The 26,781-nt window shown below is 40.4% G+C and overlaps 1 protein-coding gene across 2 annotated transcripts in view; it reads left to right on the top strand.

Moving 5' to 3' along the window:
* LOC122791001 (hamartin-like) overlaps positions 1 to 26,781 on the top strand; it is a 1,885,581-nt gene that overhangs the window by 1,755,526 nt on the left and 103,274 nt on the right. For both annotated transcript variants that reach the window (XM_044058745.1, XM_044058744.1), the window contains exon 17: positions 11,780 to 11,950. In XM_044058745.1, the coding sequence (XP_043914680.1) occupies positions 11,780 to 11,950 (171 nt within the window). The remainder of the gene's footprint in view (positions 1 to 11,779; positions 11,951 to 26,781) is intronic.

The raw sequence follows: 26,781 nt of genomic DNA, 5'->3' as shown, positions 1-26,781 counted from the left end.
CTGCTGAAGGTCAGACAGGACAAGCCAAACATGATTTTAATAGCTCCAGATTGGCCTCGACAGCACTGGTACCCATTACTGAGAAGTCTGGTACAGGAGCCTCCATGGCCTTTGCCTTGATTCCTCACCTGCTGTCTCAGGAGAACAGTCATTTACTCAATGTCAAACTTCATTCTCTACATCTGACAGCCTGGCATATTCTGTTTTAAACCCTGGAGGGTCTCAGCTTCCACAACAAGTTTTGAATGTTATTTTGGAGGCCAGAAGGCCTAGTACAAGGAAAGTTTACGAGATAAATGGAGGAGATTTTTATTTTGGAGTACAGCAAAGGACTTTGATGTTTCTAAACCTAATTTAAGTGTTGCGCTTCAATACCTTACTGAGTTATTGGACAAAGGTTTGTCCTTCTCCTCTATAAAGGTTCATGCTGCAGCAATTTCTGCTCACTATGACTGTGACCCACCATTATTTTCTCAGCCTTTGTTTAAGCAATTCCTTAGAGGGGCAAAGAATATAAGACCCCCACGTGAGCTCCTACTCCTGCTTGGGATCTCAATTTTGTGTTGGAGAAACTCACTCTACAACCTTTTGAGCCTGCAGCATCGGCAGAGTTGAAATATTTATCATGGAAGACTGCTTTTTTGTTGGCCATTACCTCTGCGAGAAGGGTTTCTGAATTTCAGGCCCTTATGGCAGTTGAGCCTTTCTTAATTTTCCACAAGGATAGGGTGTCTTTCGTACTAACCCTTCTTTTATGCCTAAAGTGGTTTCTAGTGTGGCTTTAAACCACACTATTCATTTGCCTACTTTTATGCAAACCCCAAAATAAAGGGAAAGGATTTTGCACACTTTGGATATACACAGACAGTTGCGATATTATTTGAGCAGAACTAAAGGGTTCAGGCAGTCTCAGCAGTTGTTTGTTTCTTTTGCTTTGGGTTCTCAGGGCAAACCTGTTTCAAAACAAACTATTTCTAAGTGGATTGGTTTTTGTATTGCTTTCTGTTATTCCCATCATGGTAAGGAGATTCCAGCTGGGATTAGGCCTCATTCCACTAGGGCTACTGCCACTTCTACAGCTTTTTAAGGGGTGGCTACTAAAGATATTTTGGAAGCAGCTACTTGGAGTTCAGTGCATACTTTCTCTAAGCATTACCACCTTCCACTTTACTCTAAATCTAGGGCTGGATTTGCCACTGCAATTTTACAGGGCATTTTGGCAGCTCCTAATGCTTTATAGTTTTGCCATCCTCCCTTACCTCTGCTTTGGAATTCTACCCATATGTAAGGACTGCAGCAATGTGAGATGAAGAACATAGTACAGTTTGTACCTACCATAAATGTAGATGTTCAAGATCCACATTGCTGCAGTCCAATTACCCTCCCTCCTTCCCTCTGTTGTTGAAGGTGGTGGTGTGGTTTGTGTTGTACATATTGTAAATATGGTTAGTGCACGGGTGGTTGGTTAGTTTTTGCTGGTTTTTGGCCTTTCTTGTTAGGGCCTTCTGACATCTGGGGTAAGAAAAGACTGAGGAAATGACGTCGGTCATGCGCTTTTGTACCCTGACGTCCTGATGTCAGTTTTAAGCGCCTTGACTGACGTCAGCCTAATACTTTGGTATTCGGGCCGACCGAGGACAGCGGACTACCCATATGTAAGGACTGCAGCAATGTGGATCTTCGAACATCTACATTTATGGTAGGTACAAAACTGTACTTTTCTAGTTTTGAAGTCAAACAGTTTTTAAAAGGCGCCCTTCATGTCCTTCATATCTAGCCTCCAAGAAAGCCTTCTCCTCCTCCTCCCTAGGACCTTAATTTTATTGTTGAAAAATTGACTCAGTCCAATTTTGAGACTGCTTTTTCTTCCCTACAACATTGTACTTGGCAGACTATATTGGTGGTGGCTCTTATGTCTGTGAAGAGAGTCTCAATGTTGAGCACTCACAGCAGTTCCTCCTTTTTGATTTTTTTACAGGGACTGAGTGTCTCTTCATACCAGTCCTTCTTGTATGCCAAAGGTGTTGAATGATTTCTGCTTAGTACGTTCATCTTCTTTCTTTTTTCCCTTCTCCACAGACTGCCAGTGAGAGGGTTCTTCACATCTTGGATTTGCATTTACAGCTCAGATATTACATAGGCAAGACATATCAAGAAATCTGAGAAACATTTTATTTCCTTTCAGTGCCAGGAAACTGGGTTGTGTGGGTGGTGTCCCAGCAACCATGTCCTCCTGGATTTCTACGGCCATTTCTTTTTTATATTATTTTCATGGCGAACAACTTCCTTCTGTTTGTGCTCATTTTACCAGGGCAGTGTCTTTTTCCGGTGCTTTTTTCAAGGGTCTGGGTACTAGATTCAACTTGGAAGTTGCTACTTGGTCTTCTGTTTACAGTTTTACCAAACAGTACAAGTTGGGTGTCATTTCCAAGGCCACAGCCGGTTTTGCCAGGGCCATCCTGCACTGGCTTGTGAAGGGCTCTTCTCTACCTTCATTCTCCCATACTCTCCGGTAGCTTTTGTACTATCCAAAGAGTGAAGAATACTGCAGCAGTGATAAGGAAGGATATAGTACAGTTGTGTAAGATCTTACTACAAAGTAGATGTCCTTCTTCTCATTGTTGGAGTATTCGGTCCCTCCCTCATACCTCCTGTTACTTTTGTTGTCCTTCTTTTGGCTGAGGGGGTCTTTCTTCCATCCTTTTCCCTTCCTTTCCTGGATGTACATGTTATTAATTTCTCTGAGATTGATCTGGTTCTTCTGGAGCACTTCACTTCTGTGGATTAGGTGTCCATATTTCATTGCCTTGCACATAGGACATGCATCTGATGTAGAACACCTGGAAAGTGTGAAGGCTTTGGGGTATTGGCCAGACCTTAGGCTATCCTTGGCCGGATATCCCAAGAGTAAAGAATACTGCAACAGCGAAAAATAGGATATCAACTGTTATGGTAAGATCTTGCACAGCTGTACTTTACATTACCTGGACAACACAAAGAGCCACAGGAAAGATGAGCAACTCTTTTTTTTTCAGTTCCCAGGCTCAGTCAGAAGATTACCAAGGTTGCATGGGCAAAATGGATTTTAGATTGTATTAACTTTTGCCACAGTTCATCTGACAAAAAGCTTTCTGCTCCACCTAGGGCTCACCTGGTTAGAGCTTAAGCTATGTCCACAGCCTCCTTCCAAAACATTTCTGTTTGATAAGGGTAGTGCAGCAAGCTACCTTGTCTTTCCGGTATGCACTGGCTATACATTATAGTTTTGATTCTATTTCCAGAATGATAGCATCCTTTGGAGCAATCATTTCTCAGAGTTTTACAGGTGTGGGCCATCTTGATTAGTTGGGGAGTCGGTCCTACAGTTCCAGTGACCAGACAGGACCTAAGAAATAAGCAAGTTATGTACTAATCAAAACTTAAAGTTCCTCAGGTTTCTGTCTGGATACTGGATCCGTCCGCCCTCTTTACCCATCCAAATTGTCATGTATGATAAATCTGTTAGAAGCCGCAACTGGAGGTAGTCTTCATTTTATTTATTTGTGTGTGTGTGTGTGTGTGTGTGTGTGTGTGTGTGTGTGTGTGTGTGTGGATGTGTATACACACAGACATATATACAGATGTGTAATTTTGTAAATATTTGCATATATGTTTTCTCAGGGTTTAATGGGGGCTATCTCGATCTTGAGAAGGCAGCAGGAGCAGTGGTTTATGGGTAGGGAGGAGCTTGAGCTGTGAGGAGTTCATTGTCATGACTGGAGGGGGTGCAAAGGCACCAGTCTTATGGTTCCAGTATCCAGACAGCAACCAGAGAAATCTAACTTTCCAGTAAGTACAAAACTTAAATATAATGTTTGTATATGCATATATAAATAGTTGTCTGTGTGTGGGGAAGCTCTTTTTATTCTGATATTTCTTTCAATGGTAGATGTAAGTATATAAAGCAGTGTTTTACTGAATTTGTAAAGCCATCTGTCATAGCATTCATCCCACCATGACAGTTTGTGTTCTTTGTAGGGGGAACAGTGCATCAGCTCCTGTGTGGTGTAGATGAGTAAAGCCCTGACTGCAGCCTAGGTGACCCAAATTTGATTAATGACTTGGGCACCTTGTTGCTCTGCTTGGTGGAGAATGGGCTAGGTGGGAGGCGGCTCGTAGCTCTGGTTCACCACTTGGGTGATACCTAGCCAGGATCCCTAGGTGTTGCACCCATGGAGCATGTCCTCCCTGTGCTTCCACACCTAGAGTCACATGTCCTGTGTGTAAGGCATTGGTAGCATAGTTCAGATGGCAGCTGCAAGGGAGGGAGGTGCTGCAGAGGAAATTGTAAGTAACTATGCAGGACCTGCAAACTTAAACATTCTCTACCACCTTACTGTCCCCATGGTGGGGAATGAATGAATGAGCCACTTGGGCTACCCAGGCAGTAATAAATGGGCTGTATAGATTTTGCCTTGTCCGGAAATGCTTGTTTCTCTTCCCCACAGAGCATATGGGTCAATCTGATACAGGTAGAGAAGCCATCAGACTGATCCAATGGATTAAAAAAATGAACTCCTTCCTTCAGATATCTGTTAATTATTTAGCATTTAGACTAGACAGTGTATATATAAATGTGTTTAGGAACCTCATTTGAATTAGAATCCATGTCTGAATTTCTCATCCCTTTGCAAAGTTTGTGAGGTTCTACAAAAGTTTACAACTTTCTGAGCTGCTCACTAATGCTAGATATGTGAAGAAAGGAGTTTAAATATATATACATTTTTTTAATATCCCATATGCACTGTTTTATGTAAAAAAAATACAAATTGTTTTGGTGGGACAGGTACTTTGACAGGTACATTTACAAATTTGGTAAGATTCTTATTTATATATTTACATCTGTTATTTAAAGAGAAGCTAAGCTTCAAACTTAAAAGTTGTGGGACTACGAAATTATTAGCCTTACATGCCAAGTACTTTGCAGTTTTTCCAACTTTTTCATTTGGTTATGTACAAGAGCTTTGTGCCTCGAGCTGTATATTGTGCTTTGTGATAGCATTTCTCCAGTCTTGTACATTGGGATATTTGGAGTATCATTTAGTTAAGGTCATGTAGTTTACTTAGTAACGTATTTAGTTGCAAGCTATGTAGACTGATTCAGTTGTGTCCTTTTCCGACATGATCCAAAATAACCTTAAGTGTGATTCATAAATCACTGACAGGGACTTGGGGTGTAACAAGAGCCTCCACATATGATTCAAAGTTTTGCAAATAATTTTCCAGTAATGCTAATTTATGAGATGTGAGCGGAGACTGTGCTGGTATGTTGAGTTAACAATTTTTGTTTTTCTGGGAGAGGAGATGGTCTAATTTTTATAGCAAATGCCTGTGGTATGTATAAGGTGACCCTATTTAGTATATGCAGCACAAATGTAGACTTTGATTTGCACAGTGAACAATTTTCTTTTGATTATCGGGTTCTGATGTGACATTAACATTGCCAGGATACTACTGTGTTTGAAAGTAAATGTGTTTATCATAGGATAAGATACCAAGGACAGACAGATATATAAACATCAGTACAAACCACAACTAGATTATTAGAAACTGTTGTTCAGGGGCTTGAAAGATTACAGAAGAACATAGGTGCTGAGTGGCTATCATAATAATTGTACAATCTAATCTTGTGTTTGCTTTCTAAGTGATGATCTGATTTGTTTTTGTTTGATGCTCCATTTTATTTCTGTGGAGGCATCAGCTAATGGCCGTAATTTGGCCTTGTGCAATATTCTGGCCTCATAATTTCAGCACGTCTGGAGCCCCACCTTGGGAGATACACTTCATGCTGTTCAGTTTTTTTTTTACTAAAACCTGATTTCACATAGCACTAACAAAATAGTCTTTGAACTGACCTGCACAGTTGTAGTGTCCTATTTGTGGAGAGGTCCTGAATTGACTGTGTTGAAAATCTGGCCTACACTGACTGACAGCTGTGATTGGGTGCGAGTATGATGTGATGTAGCAAACATTACTTTGTAATGTGACAATTCTCAATATTCTGGCCTGCATTTTCCAGTGTAGCCATTTGATTAAACTGTCTCCTGAATGCCATAGGGTGTCAGTTGTCATAGTCATGTCGAATTCTTCTCCAGATGATGACTTTTTATCAGTGTGAAGTCATACTTCAGACAGCAATGCATTATTGATTTATTTGCTGTGTTTTGATTAGGTATATTTTACATTTACATTTCATTGTACCATTATATTCATTCAATAGCTGTCATTTAATCGCATGCAAATCATAATTATTTGTAAATGCTTGGAAATATGTTTTAGATTTCTTGTTTTTGCAACATTGCTTATATCATTCTGTTAACTTTTCTTACCAAAGTAATGTGAAGACAAATATGTTGATAGTTCATTCAAACCACACTGAAAAATCCAGACATAAAGCAGACTTTCTTTTGCTTATTGCAATTGCAGCTTCAAAACTTCTGTATTTCTTGGGATTAAAAATTAAATTCTGGCACACCATTAATCAACTTCTACATCCAGGATGCCCATCATTCCCTAACCTCTGCCCCTCTAGCTCTGCCACTAACACTGCTACTTTCCTAAAAATACCTTCTTCATTGATACAGTCTGCAACCTTGCCAAGAATGACGACAACATTCAACCCACACCTTCTACACCATCCCCCATCTTTACTCTTTAACCCATACCCACAACCTACATTAAATCTCTTCTGAGCAAACTCAAGACTTGTTCTCTATCAGTTGACAAGCTTCCCCCAGAATTCTTAAAAATTGCTGCCAACTCTATTGCTCTCCCTGTCTCCATTCTGCTCAATAGATCCATTAGGGAAAATTCTGCGCCTAAAATATGGAAATAATTCTGTCATACCCCTGCATAAAGATGGCAACTCAACTGACCCCTCTAATTTCAGGCCAGTTGCCATTTTATCTCCTCTGTCTAAAATACTTGAAAAATGCATACACAAGCAGCTTCTTGACCACCTCCTGCAGGAAAACATTCTCACACCCACACATCATGGTTTCCATCCAAAACATAGCACTGCTACTGCTCTGATATCCTTCAAAGATACCATTGAAAATTCTCGTGACAACAATAAGTTAGTCTCCTGCTTGTTTCTCGATCTTTCTAAGGCCTTTGATACCATATCCCATTCATTACTTCTGTCTAAACTAACCTCTCAAAACCTCTCCAACTCCACATTATCCTGGTTCTCAAGCTACCTCTCTAATCGATTCCAGTCAGTGAAATGGGAATCCAGTTTCTCTCCATTCCTACCCATTCAGACAGAGGTACCAGAAGGTTCCATCCTTGGACCCCTACTCTTTAACATCTTCATCAATGACCTCCCCTCCTCATGCCCATTCTCTACCAATATCCAATATGCCGATGACTCTACAATTATCTCTAGCTCTGACAACATCTCTCACCTTCATTCCCTCACCCAAGAATCCCTTCATGCAGTTGAAAGTTGGCTTACTGCCAACCAACTACTACTTAACCATAAGAAAACAAAACTTCTCCTATTCCTCCCTACAACTCTATAACATTATAAAGCCATCTTTACTGGCTCCTCCCTCAATAAAACACCCATCTCCACCAAACTTCATACTAAACGTTTAGGTGTTCTTATTGATTATCAACTAAAGTGTGATCTCCATACTCAGCAGTGTTTTAAAAAGACACACCAAAAACTAGGATTGCTATACAGACATAAAAAATTCCTTACAAATGCTTCAAGACTCTCCCTTGCTCAGCTTTCTTACTTCCCACACTTCTCTATGCTGCTCCAATACTCGCATATCTCCAGTCCAGTCTTCTGTCCAAATTTGAACTCACCTAAAATAAAATTGCACGCTTTGCCTCCTACCAATCCTATCATACCCACCACTGCATACCTGTAAAAATCCTACAGTGGCTAGAATTCCATCCCTGACTTCTACTACCCCACTTTATCATGGCACATCTTCCTGCCCTTCCCCCTCTACCGTAGTACAGCCCTACACACCAAACCATCCTCTCCTTAGCTCTCAACAGCACCTACAGCAAGTCTATAAGCCTAATAAGAATATAGGCAAACGCATCTACATTTACTGCATAGCTAATGCCTGGAATAATCTGCCTTTAAATGTCAGATCTATCACTAACCCCAGTGCCTTTAAAACAGTCCTGAAGGAATACCTCTATAAGTCATGGTCCTGCGTATGTATGCACTCTGCTTAACATTGCTTCCATCGTCCTATAATATTTTCTTCCTCTCCAACCCATCTCAATGTTTGCTTTCCCTCCTTACAACTTAGTCTCCTATTCTCTCCCAATTCTGTCCTATTATATTTGCCTACCCTCCTAAACTATTGTCTGGGCACCTGCTTTTATATATCCTCTAACCCCCTGTGTATATTCTGTGCATGTAACATTCTGCTTTTTTTTTCCTATAGCCTCCACGTGGCCACCTGTCTTTTATATGTCTTCTGACCCACATTGTATATTCTAAGCCTCTAATATTCTGTTTTTTTCCCTATCTTAGTTTATGTATAAAACTCACTATACTTTATTAATATTGTATATATTTGACCACTTATTCTTAAACTTGTAATTCCTATGCCTGTTGTCATATTTTTGCACTTTGTTCTATGTAAAAATTTTCTTGAGACAGTCTGGGCAATTGTATGTTGTCAATTGTATATTGTACATTGTAATTTAATTCTGTTTTTAGTATGTCTTGGGAGCTTTTCTCCTCTGGTCTCTGCTACAAAAGGGCTATTTTGCCCAGTCAGACTAACTCCATCAACAAATGTTAAATAAATAAAATAAAAATGCCAGTATTCAGTCTTCAACTGGCCTTTACTTTGTGACATGTTGTTCTTCCCACCCCCATCATCGGCTAAACCTTTATTTGCATTATCACATGCAATCCTGGACAGCCTGTCCCAGTGACTTTTTTATTCAGTGCTCTCCAGCATCCTCTCACCTTCATATAGTAATATATCAGGTTCTACATGAAGCCCTATACAACCCCAACCTGTCTATCATCTTCAACTTGCTGTTTACATTTGCAGCTTGATAAAGCACACAGTGAGTTTGCATTATGTCCCTCTTTATTTCTTTGTGTACATACATGCCAAATGGTTTAAGTCCCTCCTTATGTCCAGGTCCTTTCATTTCCTTCACCTTTTTGATAAAGCTTGCTTTTAACCAGTTTCCAGGTACATTTGGTTTTGTCTCAGTTCCCTCCATCATTGTGCTAAACTTTTTTTTTTTTTTTGCCATTACTCACATTAAAACTTTGACATTTCCTCAGAGTATGTCAGTTGCAGCTGCTCATTTAGCACTAGCAGATGTCTGCTGTTACTCTATTAACCCTTTGAGGTGTGTTCATTAAGAAGAACTTAGACCCCTAAAGCAGTGCCATCTTGATCACATTTAAACATCAGAAGAGTCGCTTCAGATAAGCTGTCTACGTACTGACAAATACCGCCACACTTTTGAAGCCTTTGCATCCATGCTTGATTAAATTGCCATACATTAAGCATGTCCTGAGCACCTTAAGAACTCCCACTGACCTCAGCATTGCCAGAGTTATGGCACAAGCATGTGGTCTACAGCTTGGTTTGGAATCTCTAAAACCACATTCTGTAGGATTTGGAAAATCTGAGGTCACACCCTGAAACTGTGACTCTTGCCACACTTGTCTGATTTGCCAAAATCTTGCTGAAACTGCCAAAATGTACTAGGTATGTAGCATACAGATGCCAAAAACTACCTCTGAAGCTCTGTCTAGCCACTAGCTAGAACATGAGATCAAAAGTTTAGATCTGCTTCCCAACTGCATGCTAATGAGGAGCTTTAATGTCCAAATTTAATGTATTTATTTTACATTTGACTATTTGTACAGATGTGCAAAAATTGTGGACATAGAGGATTTTGAAAAAGAAAAAAGACTGAATAGTAAAGGGGAGGTGTGAGGTGGAAACATTGCATAATTAGCACATGATTGTGTAGACATTATTTAGAATACTGGATTTAGTTCTGAAGATCTTATCAGAAAAAAAGAAGCATGCTGCAGTGAAGGTGTGTGTTTAGCTGTGTTTGCATCTGCATCAGGTACTGGGCTTTTCTATACCAAAGAAGCTGTGCATTGTACAACTTCCACTCTTCCAGGTTGCCAAATGCAAGGGATAAAGGGCATATTCAACCTTGATGAATGTTTGGATAATGACTTCTTGTGGCTTCCTTTTTGAATTACTATTTCAAAGAGAAGTTAATGAGGTCCTGGAAGTTGTTCTTTTTGGCTTTTCCCGGTTAGGGGTCGCCACAACACTACCACTGTTGCCTCACACAAGAGGTTCTCCCGTTCGATTCTTGGCTGGAGCGCCTTCTGTGTGAAGTACACATGTCCTCCCCGTGGTCGAGTGGCGTTCGAAAGACATGCGTAGAATGGGCGTGCCTTCGTTGAAGGTTGGGCGTCGAGCTGGCATCTTGGCACCGTAAAAAATCTACTGCCTATTATTAGCAGACTGGAGTTCCTCTGTGGTGACCCCTAACCGGGAAAAGCCTAAAGAAGAACAACTTCCAGGACCTCATTAACTTGTCTTTGAAATAGTAATTCAAAAATGTTGGGGGAAATGGCATCACGGATGCTTGCAAATAGGTCTTAAAATGTACTTGCAGCACATAAAAAGAATGAAGGAAAACTTGCTGTGAAAGTCTGACTATAGCATCCAAGCAGACGTGGCTAAAACGTGGTCTTTCTTTGAAAACTCCATATATTCAAACAGTATTAATGTAAGCTGTAGGAATAGAATGGAGTGCGTTTGGAATACCGCTTGTGATTTAGGTAAGTTTCTTTGAAACCTGTGCATTAATATACTCACTATGCTTTCACAAGAAGGGTCAGGTCTGATGGATATTTGCAGTTTTGAATATTATAAAGTATAGTTTAAGTTGGTGAAATGGCTTGTTAGTAAGGTTTGCCACATGAACTGGCAGGGTTTGAAGAGTAGCTGATGGAGAAAGAAATGTTTTCTTCTTTGAGTAGCTGATATGCATCAGTTTGCCGTATGTCACTATTTTGAGTACATATGGGACAAATGTTAGGTCATCAGCTTTACACTAAGGCTTAGAAGTAAGACAAGGAGTGGCATTTTAGCTGCATGGCTAACGTGCTAAAGCTCTGACTGTGATGTTGATGGCGGGGAGTGAATTAACATCCCAGTAGCTGGTAAGGGACTAAGTGACCATTGATGGCTTTCCCATCCTGGGGCCAGGAATGGCAGCTCAATCCATTACAGGATGGGCAGGTATGCACTGTAACAGGCACTGAGCCTGCATATGCTAAAAGGAGCCTCCACTGTAGGATTTCCACCAGCTTAGGCTGCCTAACGAGTGGAGTGTAGGACATTATAAAACTTGGATGGGTGCTTGGATGATGACCTGTCATGACCAGCTCTGTTTTGGTAAAAGAAAAAAAAATGAGATGGTTGTGTTATAAGTGTGTGTTGAGTCAATCATAAAGCGGAGTGAAGAAGATATAGGAAATGAAGATTAGGGCTGTGAATGGCGTAGTTCTGGTGATGACCTTTGGCCAGTAAGTAGATCTGTATATGATGGCTGCGGACAGGACTAAATGGGCCACCTTTTCTTTTTTAATTCTCATTTTGAGTTATTGTACAGTTACTGAATCATAATTTTTGCAAATACGAATCCCCAACACACAGTTTTTAGTAATTAAAAATGTTTTTTTTATTATTTATTTTTTGTGTAGAGTGCAACTGAAGGCGGCAGAGGATAGATATTTAGCCCAGAAGCATATTACACAGCGTTTTGAATCTCATATTTTGGATCTGTACAGCCAGTTAGAGAAGAAAGTTCTTGCAGAACACCCACCTTCTACCTCAAAGGATAGATCAGAAGTAGCTAAACAAACACCTGAAAGGTAAAGTATTAGTTATTTAAAGCCAGAAATGTATAGTGTTTATCTGTCTTGTGCTCTGTTATGTTTTATTTTCTTTCAACTGTAGGTAGCCCACCTGACTGCTTCCTTACCTCCTCCTTGGCTTTGTCCTGTCCTTTCATTGGTGCCATCTGCATGTGAGTGTCCATAAAAAGAAAGAGTCAGCTGCTTCATTTGTTTCCGTCAGCTCTACTAATATAAACAGTCTGTGTGACTTAAGCTTATTTTCCATCAGGAAGTATATGTTATTAACCTGCCATAGTGTGTAGGGATGAAACCGTCGTCATGACCCACATGAACCTATTTTTCATTAGCACGGATTCTGGAGGCATGGGATGGGGAGGATAAGAGTGAGTGACCTTTGTCATCTCACCTGTCAAATGAGTATGTTGTGGGGGTGGATCTGCCTCGCTGCTTGAATGACCCCTAGCAGGATCACTGGGTGTTGTATCTAGGAAGCATGAACCAATCAAACGAATGCAGCTATAAGCAGTGCAGGTGTGCACAAAGTAGCCCAGAGACAAGCAAGAATGTGTGGAGATGATCATGTTTCCTTGAGGTGATAGGCAATGCTGTGAAGCTTAGGGGAACCACCAAGGAAATAGAGTTGTAGGGGTAGGCTGTTCTGCAGGATCCACTAACTGACCTACTCTTTAGCAGTGCAGTATTGTCTCTTTAATAACTTCTACTTGTTCACCCAACATCTGACCCAGGGAATTTTGCAGTGCATCTTTAAACTCTGTCAGCTCTGTACATTCTAAAAATCATGCTCTTTACTTCCTCTCTTACACCCCACATACTTCGAGAAGTTACCCTCAAATTTAGGATGCTCCTCTGCAGTCTCCTTGAAGTATAAAAATATCTGTGCAGGGATTCCCATGCAAATGTCCAGGACCTTCTTGGTTTAGTCATTTATTTCAAAGCTGTGAAGACTCCCCTCCCGTATTGGTCCTTTTTAATTTGCCCCTCCAACCTTTTCTCCCTGTCCTGCCCGAGTTCTTCTGATTTATGTTTTATCGTTATTGTGTAATTCTCTGCGCTCTATGCATTTATCCCTTTTTATAGCTGTATTCGTTCTTGATTCCCCCTAATATTCCATCAGGGGCAACCACTCGCCTTCTCTCTTTATCTATATTCTGATATCTTTAAGTATGGAGGCCTACTCCTTATCGTGTGATCCAAACAATCCATTTGCATCTTCTGATTTGTTAGTTTTACCCTGTGTGCAATTTGTTTCCAGTATCTCTGTTCCTTGGCTAACTTCCTCCATTTACTTTACACTTTTTCCTTTATTTGAGATGCTGTTAGTAAAATCTTCTTATTCTATACCGTCACTAATTTATATTTCAGTATACTGTCTTCCAGTTTATGTGCACAATGTTCTTTGTCATTCTTTTTATTCTCTCCAGTAAAACAAACTGTTATCTCTGGTGGTTCCTCCTTGCCTCATCATCATATTTTTGTGTTTCAGTTTATGTCCCCTACTTATATATAGTAGCCTTGACTATCTAACCCTCAAGTACTGCTTTAAATCAGGCAACTCATGCCCCATTGCTATGTTAATAGGATCATATTTTGCCACTTAACCCTAAGCTTATTTCCTTCCCAAGTAAAGTTCTTCATTTTTATGTCTTGCCATAATTTATCATTTGGTTGATACACCTGGCCATCCTAGGGAGTCAAAGGAACCAAAAACATTTTTACTGTTTTTGTCTTAGTGTCCAGATCCATAATCCTGAACTTGCACTACCTTACCTTTCCAAATATCTTCTGTTTAGTGTCTTCCCACATCTCCTTCGCTGCTCGTAATGAGACTTTCCTAACCCTCATTCCTAGGTACTTCATTTTGCATTCCATCAAAGGTACATTATCTAGGGTCATTCTGTAGATTCATGACTCTCCAAAGATCATTGTGGTGGTTCCCTTCTTGCTCACACAAGACAGGAGTTATTTGATACAACCCATCTTGAAACAATGTTCAGATAGCTGCCTGGATGATAGAGTTTTAAAACCTCCTAGGCACCTATTTTCTGAGAATGTACAGCAGGTATTAATGGAGGTAAAAAAAAAAGCTGCTACTTAGAAGTCAAATATTAGTAAGTGAAAAATATTTTCTAGCTGGTGCCAAGGCAAGAACCATAATGCTTTTAATGCTAGCATTTCAGTGGTTCTACAACATTTTATCCTTTATAGTCTTTCTTACTCCTCTGTCAAGGTTTATTTGTTGGCCGTTTTAACATGTCTGCCATGGATCCTCCCCTTTCAATGCATTCCCATGTTAAAATATTTTTGAAAGTGGTATTGCATTCCAGGCTACATGGAAAATGGGTGGCTCCTGCTTAAGATCTCTTTGTTTTGGAAAACTTAACTCATGCCCCATTTGAATTAGCCTGTCTGTCTGATTCGAGAGTCAAAATATGTCTTTCCAGAACCTAAAAAGTGAAGGAGAAAGGATTCTTCATACTCTGAATATCTATATACAACTCTGATATTATATTGATAAAACTAAAACATCCAGAATATGATAAGTTATTCATTTCTTATGAAGGTAATAAAAAAGGACAACCGGTGTCAAAGAAGGCTATATCCAAATGGTTGTTACATGCTGCTTCCTTTTGTTATACCCACCACCACAAGTCAATTCCAAGCAGGGTCGAGGCTTATTCTACCACTGCCATGGATTTATCAGAATCTTTTTAGGAAAGGGGTAGATTCTAGGATTTTAGAAGCAGTGACTTTTTCCTGTATGCATAAAGCACTACAAAGTGGATTGTTTTTAGGTTTAGGATAGGCTTTGCTAGGACCATTCTGCAGGGGCTCCTGGAACCTTGTCCTTCCTCCTGTCAGTCAGTATAAGCTACGTTGATCTACCCATATAGCTAAGGCCTAAGCAGTGATCAAGTGATAAGCTTAGTACTATTGTTTAAGTAAGCTTACTTTAACAGTAGATATTTGAATGACCACTTTTGCAGTAACTGCTCCCTTCATGCCCCTTTCCCCCCTTATTTTTGTATGTTTGTTGCTCGGGTGAGGATTATATATACATGTATCGTTTTTTTTCACTTACCTAGGATTAACAACTGTCAGGGCTCTAGCCTTTCTCTCATTTGGCAAGAAAACTCTGAAGGGCTTTACAGGCAAAGTGTAGATTTTTTTCAGCTTTCCTTGTGCTGCCAACATTTTGAGAACATGGAAGGTACTATTAAGCTCTGGAAGCTCTCTGTCTGTTATATCCTATGCAGGATGTAACCCATATTGCTAAGGCTGCTGCAGCAATGATCATTCAGACATCTACTGTTATGATAAATTTACTTAATCAACTGTACTTTCGTCAGAAAGGATAGCTAGTGAGTAGGACAAAATGAAAATAAAGTTTAAAAAACACAATAGAAATAAACAGAGAAAGAGAAATGGGGAAAACATAATGGGAATTATTTAGAAGGGTTAAAAGTATTGCAGAATAAATGGACTCTCTTACAACAAGAATAGGAACAACTGCAGAATACTAAAGGGAAAATAAGGGAATATTTGGATTGTATCCATGAGTATTAAAAAGGGTGATGTTAATTAAGTTAATATTCATTTTTTTATAACTCCAGAGCAAAAAAAAATGTTTTGCATAACAACTTAGCTTAGGCAGCAAAAAGTAGAAAAGACTGTTTCCAGGCTTGGAACAACAAGAACAAAAATAATAACCAGAGATCTTACAGAAGTAGTCAAAATATTTTGGAAATGTTATCAACATCTGTACAAGGCAGAGGAATGTGAAAAACAAGAAAAGGTACAAGTTGTTGTTTTTTATTATTATGTACTCTTTCTTGACCAGGTCGGTCCTACTAGGCTAGTAGCCTCTCCTTGGTGGAGACCCGAGGTGGTATTTGTACCACCAGGGGAAATTTGGCCAGGGCATCAAGGAACTTCCCCTGCTCTTTCTGATAGGCACCTTGGGATCTTTTACATCCACTAACTCAAGCAAATGGGGCCTCGGTTTAACACCTTAACTGAAGGGCGACACAATCAGGAGTGCAGCACCCCCATCGTGGTGCACTGCAATATCAGCTATAGATCTACCCAAGTTTGTAAATATTTGTGAAAGAATTGTGCCAAGGTTAAGGGAAGATGAGTCTCAACAACTAAAAGGTAAGATAGAAAGAGATGAGATAAAAACTCTTTTTGATATGTTTTTAGTACCATCTAGAATAGAAACTGCTGTTAAAAGGGGATAATTAGTAGAGGCATGTTAAATATTGCATGATAACTATATAGGTATCAATCAGAGGAGGTTAGAAAGGATTAGTAAGAGAGACTGGATAAGGAATTCACAAAGAAACAATGAGGGATATATATATATATATATATATATATATGGCTCACAAATATGCAAAAAGGCTAGAAGCTGTAGGATCTCTCTTGATAGTGTTTGCATCGGTATTTTTATTCCCCAAGCAAACTCCAAATAATTTTTCCTCAAGTAGATTTCAAGTGTTGGGAGGTGTGATAGGAAAGAGGTAATCGGGGAATATATTTTTTGAAAATGTAATGAGTTGGTAGACTGGGTGAGCAAATTGCTGTAACTAAGGAAATAATTTTTTTGCTCTCTGATGGTCAGATTTGCCTAGACATAGTAAGGCCTTGCTGAGTTTAATTCTCGTGACTACCAAAAAAGCAGTTACTAGAAAATGGAAATCAAAGTCTAAACCAACCATACCAAAAGCAGTGAATGTAGTAAATGAGATAAAAGAACTGGAATTGGGATCTTTAGAAAAGAGAAGGAGCAAACTGCATAGAAAAAATGGGAAATGTGTAGCAGTACATGGAGAATAATGTTTTGTAGCAGGAGTTAGGTTTAATGGAAGGCAGGAGTTGAATGAGCTGTATAATGTGCTGGACAATGTCTGTATGAAAGATTATAAGTGGTGTAGAATGCTTGGACCTGAAAATGTGTCATTATCATTTGTTTTCATTTATATAAATATATGATTGCCTATTTTATAAGTCATAATTCAAGTTAAGAATTTCTTGTTTAAAAAAACTGTGATTGATATAATCAGTCAACAAGGAAGTCTCCAGGAACAGACAGTAATTCTCTAGATATCTGGCAGTTAGGGATAAAAGAAAGTGATAAAGATCCGGAAGATTTTTGTGTAACAGTATTTTAAAAGGGGGGGGGGTTACCAGCATCTTGGAAGAAAGCTGTGGTGGCTGTATTAATCAAAAAGGATAAAGACCTTCAGATCCATCTTCAATCTAGACCATTTCAATGTTAAACCAGGATTATATAGTGTATGTCTGTACTAAGAGAATATCAAAGGTGTTACCAAAACTGATAGATATGTGTCATTGTGGTTTTGTGGAGGGGAGGCAAACATTTGACAAAATTAGTAGAACAGTGTTTATCCAGTGGGAAGCAGAATCTAAGAAAATGTCGCTATTGTTGGTGGGCCTTGATGAAGAGAAGGCATTCAGTAGAATCGGCTGGGATCTTATGAGTAGGGCGCTCTGATAGCATTTGAATACCCATATAGAATAATATGATAATTAGGAAGATAAATGAAGGATTCGAAGGAAGTAGTAAGGTGGTAGGATTAATCTCTGACTGCATGAAAATGTTAGTTTTCTCTTTTTTTTTCTCTGTATACCACTGTTTAAAATTGGATTTATTAAAATGTTTTAAAAAATCAGTAGAGAAAAAAATGTGGTGTGTGAAGACAGGGTTACATGCTGTACAGTACCCTGTAGCGCCTTTATGTTTCACATACCAGCGTACATGCAGCAGTAGCTACTAATTCAAAGGTGTGTAGCAAAACTTACTTGGGAGAGTTCGTCTTCCTGTGGGAGTAAACTGTTGAGATCCTGACAGGAAATTCCATTTGAAATTCTCCTATGGTAACGAGCTTGTCCTGCTGTTAAACTCTCTATATATGCTAGGATAAAAGTTGCTACTGTCAATGCACCACTGATATTACACACACACACACACACACACACACACACACACACACACACACACACACACACACACACACACACACACACACACACACACACACACACACACACACACACACTTTCTTCCCATACATCTGAACCTCTTAAAGCAAGAAATCTGGACAAAACCATAAATAAAAGTGGGACAAAGGCCCAAAAATAGGGATAATTTTTAAATATTGCTCTTACAAACTTAGAAAGTTGATAGAATAACAGGTTTTGCAATAGCATGCATTTTTTTGTTTAGTTTTAGTTTTCATCTTGATTAGATTTTTTCTGAAGGTTATGAAGTGTGAAACTCAAATGTCTGTTATTATTTTCAGTCTTTAATTATTTGCCACTAATTTGCCAGAAAAACAGAATTTTATGAAAAATGGACCAAAAATATGAGGCAAAATTTGGACTTTCTGTGAAAATCTGTACAGTTGAGAGGTGTTTCTGCCCTAGTGATATGAGGACCTACTGATCCCTTGGTATGGTGATCTTCTTATCACCCAAAACCATTTGGTTCTGTTGTTAAAATGCTCCATAATCTCTGGAAATCGTATATAATTAAAGGTATGTCCTGTTGTATCAAGTGGTTTCTGTGTATTCTTGATCCTGCTAATTCACTTTTTCTGCAGGGTTTGCAGTGTGTTGGATCTCTGTCTCCAAAGCACTGCCTAAACCATCGGTATATTTTGTGTTTATTGGAGTGTCTTTTGGCCTAAATATGTGTTGAATGTACTGATTCTTACTGTGTAAACATTCACAGCTTGTGTTTCATGGTTCAGCTTTTAACTCTGTTATCGATTGACTTTGGCTGGAAGAACTGCACTCATTTTTTCTTTCATCATTCCTATAATATTTAACTTGAAGAAGTGCTTTCACAGATCTGTGTTCATTGTATTGCCTTATGAAGTTTTTTTTACTTACTGCGGTGGTGATGCTGCGGTAGCGTTGTCGCCTCACAGTTAAACGTTGCACGTTCGATTCTCAGAGTGTCTTCTGTGTGTCGATATGCGTGAATGGGCGTTCCTTCGTTGAAGGTTGTGCATTAGGCCCGGCAAGCCAGCACGTAAAAATCTACTGCCAATCATTAGCGGACTGGAGTTCCGCTGTGGCGACCCCTAACCGGGAAAAGCCGAAAGACCGTTTTAGTTGCAGTTGTCTTTCATGCCTTTTTAGGCACGTAGTAACAATGTATGCACCAGATCTGATTCTCCCACCCCTTTTTACTTGATGGCTCATTGAATTACTATGATCTCGTAGTCCTCACTGCTGACCTGCTGCTTTATTTTTTCTAAAAATAAAATTACCCTAAACAACCAGGAGCCGTGCTGAAAATCTTTATTAATAATCGTAGATAACAAAAAAAATGACAAGTGCTTTCGTACGTAAAGTGTTCCTCAAGCATTTAAAAGAGCCTTATACAGCTTGGTCTTTTCTAGGCTTGTTTCATGTGACATAAAGTAGAACAGTGTTTTAAAGGCAGTCTTTAATCACAGCAGAGGTCTGCACCATCAAGAAACAGAGATGGATTTATTTTAAAATTGCAGTACATTCCCAAAATTGCAAATGTTCAGTTTTGCACAGTTATTTAAATAAATTGTATTTTCTGAAAAGGCAATTGAAATCAAACTTATTTTTCTTTTAGCTTTCATAGTTTCCTTTTTGTTGTAAATTTATACAGCTTTAAGCACAGTTTAGTTCATTTCACTGTGCTTTCCTTCTGAAAACTGTTTTTTAAGCTTGTTACAGTCTCCCCTTATCAGAATCAAGCAAATTTTGCAGAGAAATCCTAGAGAAATGAAGTTTAAGGTAATAGATATGTCTCTTTATTAGGAAATGTTTTGCTTTGAAAAACCTTCAGAGTTTGTAGTGGCATGGTAGAACGCTGGCATTTTTACCAGCCATCTCTCTTCCTTGCTAGATAAACTCTGTCCTTTTTTACTATCCACTTGAGTCCCTGTGGCTACATGGTGCTTTACCAGTTGGGTACAACCTGGGTTTGTTTATTTTTGGCAGTATCAGTCTTTTCACATTGGCAACAAGCTTTGTGACACCTTTTTAAGATGTTTTGTAATACCTGGCCAGTAGTTCTGCAGGATCATTGTTTGCAGATTTTGCTGATTTGATCTGAAAAATAATTATGGCCCTTGGCTAGAAAAACTCCATGACAGGCCATTGGGACTGTCAAGTGCTGCATGACTTTTCCCTCGAGCCCCCCTTTAGGAGTTGAACAACTTTTTTTTTTTCCAGAATATAAACTCCCTAAACCCTTCAGTATTAGAGATCCAACATGGCTTTTTCCTTAAGTTTAGCAAAGTGGGGGTCCAAGATCAGTGTCTACCTTAACTCTTTCTAACACGTCCGAAGTTCCTTCTAGTGGAAGCCCAGTACTTTTTGACGACTGTAGTTCATATGCAGGCTTACTGCTACCAACCAGTCTTTCTCCTAAAATAACTTCTTAGAGAAAGTCCGGTACCTTCTGAGAGCTGTGGCTCAGGTTTAGGCCTACCTCTTTTTCCTGAAGTAGCCACAGTAGCAGTCTTCCTATTTATTTGTGTACACATTATTAACCAGGTTAGTCTCACTAGGCCAGTGGTCTCTTTTCATGGGTGGGGGTTGTGGGTGTGGCATTAGGAGGAGGGACCACCAAGGATGTTGAAAGGCCAGTCCCAAAACCTTCAAGAAACACTGACTCAGAAGGAATTTCAGTGGACCTTAATCCTGTCTATTTCATCAATTCAAGGATGTCTCTAAAGGAGACATTTTGGGGGTGGGAGACCTTGGGGAACCTTCTTCCTCATCTAAGTCGGTGTCTTCAATGACAGACTCAGGAGAGAAATTAATGTGCTTCCTCTTAAAAGCCCTCTTTCGGGGAATGTGCCTTGGGACTTCTAAGGGGGACACATCCAGAATCTGATGTGGGACTCAAATACAGAGTAGTCTCAAAGTGTAGGGGATCCATCTGAACCTGTCTACCAGTATGTGAGGAAGTAGTAGCCATCTTCAGAGGAAGTTTGGATGGATCTAAACTCTTGAGTATGTACCATTCATCTTTATCCGGCCAAGGCGGTTTCCACAGCCTCTAAAGCTGATTCAGCTAGTGGAACCGAAGAAGAGCCACCTGGGTTAGAATCGGAAGCTTTCTCACTTCCAAAGGTTGAAGGCTTTCGAGGAGGACCTTGGACCTGAGCTGTCCAGTGCCGAAGCTCTGACAGGGACAGTGCTGAAAACCATGGGGTCTACTCCACTGTCGGAAATCTGACACAGGTGCTCAGAGACTCTACTCAACCACAGTACATCGGAGTCAAGTAAGTGAGGAAAGATGTCAAAGCTGAAGTCTCCAGGGTTATCTGCTCTGAAGCTAGTACCGCAGGAAAGTTGTATCCAACACACATCAGCTCAAAGAATGGAGATGGCATAGGAAGCTGAAGAGTTGGGGTGGAATGGGCTGATCCTAGTCCTTTCCTTGGAGATGTGAGGACTCCCAGCTGAATCTGAACTTCATCTTTCACTTGTCGAACGTCGAATTTGGTGAGGCTCCTAGCAGATCAACCAGATGTCAGGGATAAGGCTAATGAAGCAGGCCTTGAAGGTAATTTTTATAGAACTGGTGAGAAGCCTGGGGCTGATAAGCCCCAGTGTAAAAGAAGTTTTCTGTGAGGGTGTCCTAATCCTAAGAACAGTAGGATCCAACTGCTTCGAAACTTTAGGTGCTGGACCTACAATAGTTGTGGGGTCACGCGACCTTTTCTTGGATGTATCCAAGGGATCCTTCGCTCTCTTTTCTTTAGACTTTTCTTTCGCCTTATGTCTGTCCTTTTCTCTCTCTTTCTTTCACTGTCTTGCGCCTTATCTCTCTCCTTTTCAGAGAAAGAGCAAGATATGGGCACCTTCAGATATGAATGCCTTCAGATCTGAAGACATTTTGGACTCGTCTGTGGGGGAAGAAGCCCTTTTAAAATTAGTTTTTCCTCTCCTCTCCTGGAGAGCTCTGGTTCTGAATGCAGCGCAAGTGGAGAATGAATCCTGTAAGTGGGAAGGCCCCAAACAGTAGACACACAGTGAATGTGGGTCTTGAGGGGGGTATTTTATGCCCACAGGAGGAACACTTTTTAAAACCTGTTGACATCAGAATAACTATGAAAATGTGTATAAATCTGAAGTACATGCTGTCTAAAACCTAGCTTACTAACTACTACCTATGCTGATACTAAGTAAAGAGAAACAGACACAGAGGGAAATATAGAAAATATTAGAAAATCACACTAATCTATCTTAAACTCTATTGTAACCTAACACTACAGTAGTCTAATAACAGATATCAGAGTTCTGAAAAGAGATTAACATTTTTCCACTTATCATAATCTAACTTAAACTGTATTGTAACCTAACACTACAGTAGTCTAATAACAGATATCAAAGCTCTGAAAAGAGATTAACATTTTTCTACTTGTCATAATCTATTTTAAACTGTATTGTAACCTAACACTACAGTAGTCTAATAACAGATATGAAAGCTCTGAAAAGAAACATTTTTCCACTTATCATAATCTATTTTAAACTCTATTGTAACCTAACACTACAGTAGTCTAATAACAGCTATCAAAGTTCTGAAAAGAGATTAACATTTTTCCACTTATAATCTATCTTAAACTCTATTGTAACCTAACACTACAGTAGTCTAATAACAGATATCAAAGCTCTGAAAAGAGATTAACATTTTTCCACTTATCAGGAAAGATGGAGCTCTCAGTCCGCACATCTGGTTTAGTCAGGGAGGCAAATGAGTAGCTCCCCATATCACTAGGGCACAAATCGTGTGTGGTGTGTGCTGGTGTGTGTGTGGAATATCAGTGGTGCATTGACTGTAGCAACTTTCATCCTAGCATATATAGAGAGTTGAGTTTAGCAGCAGGACAAATGCTTTACCACAGGAGAATTTCAAATGTAATTTCCTGTCAGGATCAACAGTTTAATCCCAGAGGAAGACTAACTCTCCCAGGTAAGTTTTGGTACACACCTTTGAATTAGTAGCTACTGTTGCATGTATCCTCTTATGTGAAACATAAGGGCACTACAGGGTACTGGACAGCATGTAACCTTGTCTTCACACTCCACATTTTTTTTCTCCTGATTTTTTAAAACATTTTTATTAAATCCCATTTTAAATAGTGGTATACAGAGAAAAAAAGAAGGAAAAAGACTTAACATTTTCATGCAGTCAGAGATTAATCCTCCCACCGTATTTATTCCTTCCAATTCTTCATATATCCTTCTAACTAATCATGTCATTCTATATGGGAATGTAAATTCTACCACAGTGCCCTACTCATAAGATCCCAGCTGATTTTATTGAAAGCTTTCCCTTCATCAAGACTCACCAACAATAGCAACATTTTCTTAGATTCTGCTTCCCTCTGGATTATCACTGTTCTGTTAATGTTTGCCTCTCTTCCACAAAACCACACTGACCCATATCTATCGGATATGATGCTGTCCTTCTCATTCTTCCTCACTGATGGGTTACAGATCCGACTCGGCCACATCTTCCACACTTCAGATCCTAAACTCGAGCTCCTCCCTCTTCCCATAATGCAACACTACCCTTGACTCCTTAGCCTCAGGCTCCAGACACAGACTTGCTCGTTCTCTGGCTGCAGTGGTTTAATCTATGCCTTTTTACAGGTAAGTGATTTCCTTTGCTGCCTAGTGATAGGTTTTACTGTCTGCTTCTCCTCCGTTGTAAGTAAACATTTTGCAGTTTAGAGCAGCTGTTCTCTCTTCTTCTTCCTCCTTCCTTTTCTCCAGGGGCTGTTGGCACCATTTCTTTTTTTCTGCTGTGTAACATCTTCCCTTCCCCATAAACTGTATTTTTTTTTTTGATAGCTTATGTTCAAGCTGTATTGCTGTGTGGTTCTTCCATTTGGGGTACCGCAAGTTATGTATCTGCCCCTTTAAGGGACCTTTGCCATTGTTCCCTCGCCTTCTTCAGAGCTTGTCTGGTTGTCTGGCCCTTGTTTCCCTTTCAACTGTGGTATTGTTTTCCCTCAGTCCTGGATGTTCATCGTGCATACAGCTGCATTAATCACAGATGGGTTTTCTGCCGTCAGGCGGTCCCTCGGTCGGCCGAATTCCAAAGTCTTGGTCTGGCGTCGGTTGTCGTCGCATTCTCTTCTGACGTCAGTGAGGCCAGAGTATATAAGACACAGCCGACGCCATGTTCCTCAGTCTTTTTTGCCGCACGGTGCCCGAAGCAGTTCGCAAGTGCCGGTCGGCCAGCTCCTGAATTACGAATATTTTGGAAACCGAAGTCTTCATTAAAGCTAAGTACCCCGTTGGGGAAACTTTTCTTGCCTCAGACCGATGTCAGAAAAAGTTAATAATTGTATTTCTTGTGGGAAGCAAATACCGCATAAGGATTTCCATTCCCTCTGCATACCTTGTTTGGGCCCAGACCACGACATCTCGGGTTGTCGCTTTAGCGCTACCTTCAATAAACGCACTATTAAGCTTCAGGCGGAGTTCGCCCAGCACTACTTTGGTAAAGCTTTTGATTATAAAATGTCGTCGGACACTCCGACTACCGTTTTGTCCAAAAAACGCAAGGAAAAGGACCGACACGCGAGGTCCGCGGTCCCCGCCGACACCACGCCTAAACAGGCTACACGTGGCCCGGTTCTCAGCGAGACGCCTTTGCAGTCCCTGACTACCGACGACACTCCTTCAGTGGTGTCCTCTGTACCCGAGACCGCTGGGACCTCGGCCCTTTCCCAGACTACAACCGAAGCCTCTGCTAATGTTGAGCCTACTAATGTGGACAGGCCCACCTCCACCCATGGTGTATTTAGGCCCTCATCTTCTTTTCCAATTAAGGCCTTTACTAAATCCAAAGCAGCCAGGCATCCCACGAGGCCTGTTGCACAGGGCCCATCTCCAGGTCCCATGCCCAAAAAACAGATGCTTAAAATGGCTGAGGATTTAATTACTCTTATCAGAGGTTCTCAACCCCCTCCAGACAAGAGACCCAGAGTGGAGGAAGATTCACCCTCTTCTGATCAGGGATCCATTTTATCAGAACATTCTGATGCAGAGGAACACTCTTACTCTCCTTTTGAGGATTCGGATGCAGAACAGTCCATTCCTTCTGTATCCCCTCCTGAGGATTTTTCCTTTGGGGAAACATTGCACACCTTGAGGGAACACTTCCATTGGGAAGGCCAAGACTTTTCAGATTCCAAGAAAAGGCTTAGGGAATTTCTTTTGTTACCTCAACACAGACCTCTGGCTATACCCCTTGTTTTGGACATACTGGATGATGTCTATTCGGAGGCTTGTCTTAATCCGGATTCTCTGCCTCCTGCACCAGTCAAGCCTGATAGGTATTACAGAGTGCCCAGCTCTCACCAATTTCTCTTCAAAAGCCATAATGCTGACCCTGAAACCATTTCACAAGGCCCCAAGGGATTGAAGGCCTCCACTGCCAAGAATCCACTTCCTGCAGAAAGGGAATCAAGATCTTTAGAAAGGTGGGGTAAAAAGGTATATACCTCGGCCACCCTAGCCATGAGGGCCTTAAATTGTCAGTTTCATATGCTTAAATATCAACAGTTCCTGTTATCACAATTAAGGAACAAAATGTCTCAACCTGAACAACCAGATTTAAAGGAGTTACAGGATATGATGCATAGTGCAGAGCAAGTGGGTAAACACACCTTACAATGTGGTTATGATGCCCTAGAGGCCTCAAGTAGAGCGGCTGCTACAGGATCAGTCATTCGCAGACATGCCTGGCTTAGGGAACAAAATTTGCCTGATCATGTGAAAGCTAAACTTCTAGATGCTCCTTTACAAAAGGATGTGCTGTTTGGTACTAATGCTGAGGAGATACTATGGAAAATGGAAGAAAAAGCCAAATCTATGCAAACTGTCAAAGCTTTCTTACAGGTCCAACCACCACGTTTTAGCAGAAATTGGCCTTCAAAAAACTGGTCCTTTCCAGCCACTGACAAGCCCCAAAGAGGTAGATACAGGCACAAGGGGCAGAGGGCAATCACAAGGATCATATAGAGGCCGACAATGGCAAACTCCAGCACCAAGAGGTGGCGAAGACAGTGCACAACAATACAGGAAGCAAACCCAATGACTCCCTCATTTCCATGCCAAGCATGTCTCAGCTGGCAGCACCTTTGGGAGGAAACTAGCACTATTTGCAAGCAATTGGCATATTGTCACAACAGACAAATGGATCCTGGACATTATAAACAGAGGCTACAAATTCCAATTTCACACTCTTCCAAAAATGAGAGGCATGCCAAACCTGCCACAAAATCATAGGGCAGAGGCACAACTGCAAATTTCAAAGCTCATAAGCATGAGAGCTATTCAAGAGGTACCTACTCACCAACAAGGTCAAGGTTTTTATTCAAGACTTTTTCTGGTACCAAGGAAAGGAACCGACTGGAGACCCATTTTGGACTTATCCATCCTAAACACATTTCTACTGCACCAAAATTCAAGATGCTCACATTACAGCAGCTTCTTCCCATGCTGGGCAAGGAGTTTTGGCTGGTAACACTGGACCTCAAGGAGGCATACCTGCATGTCCCAATTAGAAAAGCTGCAGAAGATACCTCAGATTTCTTGCAGGTTCAATCCACTATCAATTCTCTGCATTGCCCTTTGGCTTATCTACTGCGCCCAGAGTATTCACAAAGTGCCTGGCATCAGTGATTGCCTACTGCAGACTTCAAGGGATACAAATTTACCCTTATCTGGATGACTGCCTGATCCAAGCAGACAGCAAGCACATACTTCTGGAACATCTGGCATATGTG

This window comes from Protopterus annectens, chromosome 16.part0 (genome assembly GCF_019279795.1).
Source record: "Protopterus annectens isolate FY-2018-M chromosome 16.part0, PAN1.0, whole genome shotgun sequence".
Taxonomy (NCBI): domain Eukaryota; kingdom Metazoa; phylum Chordata; order Ceratodontiformes; family Protopteridae; genus Protopterus; species Protopterus annectens.
This window is presented reverse-complemented; position numbering and strand designations above follow the sequence as displayed.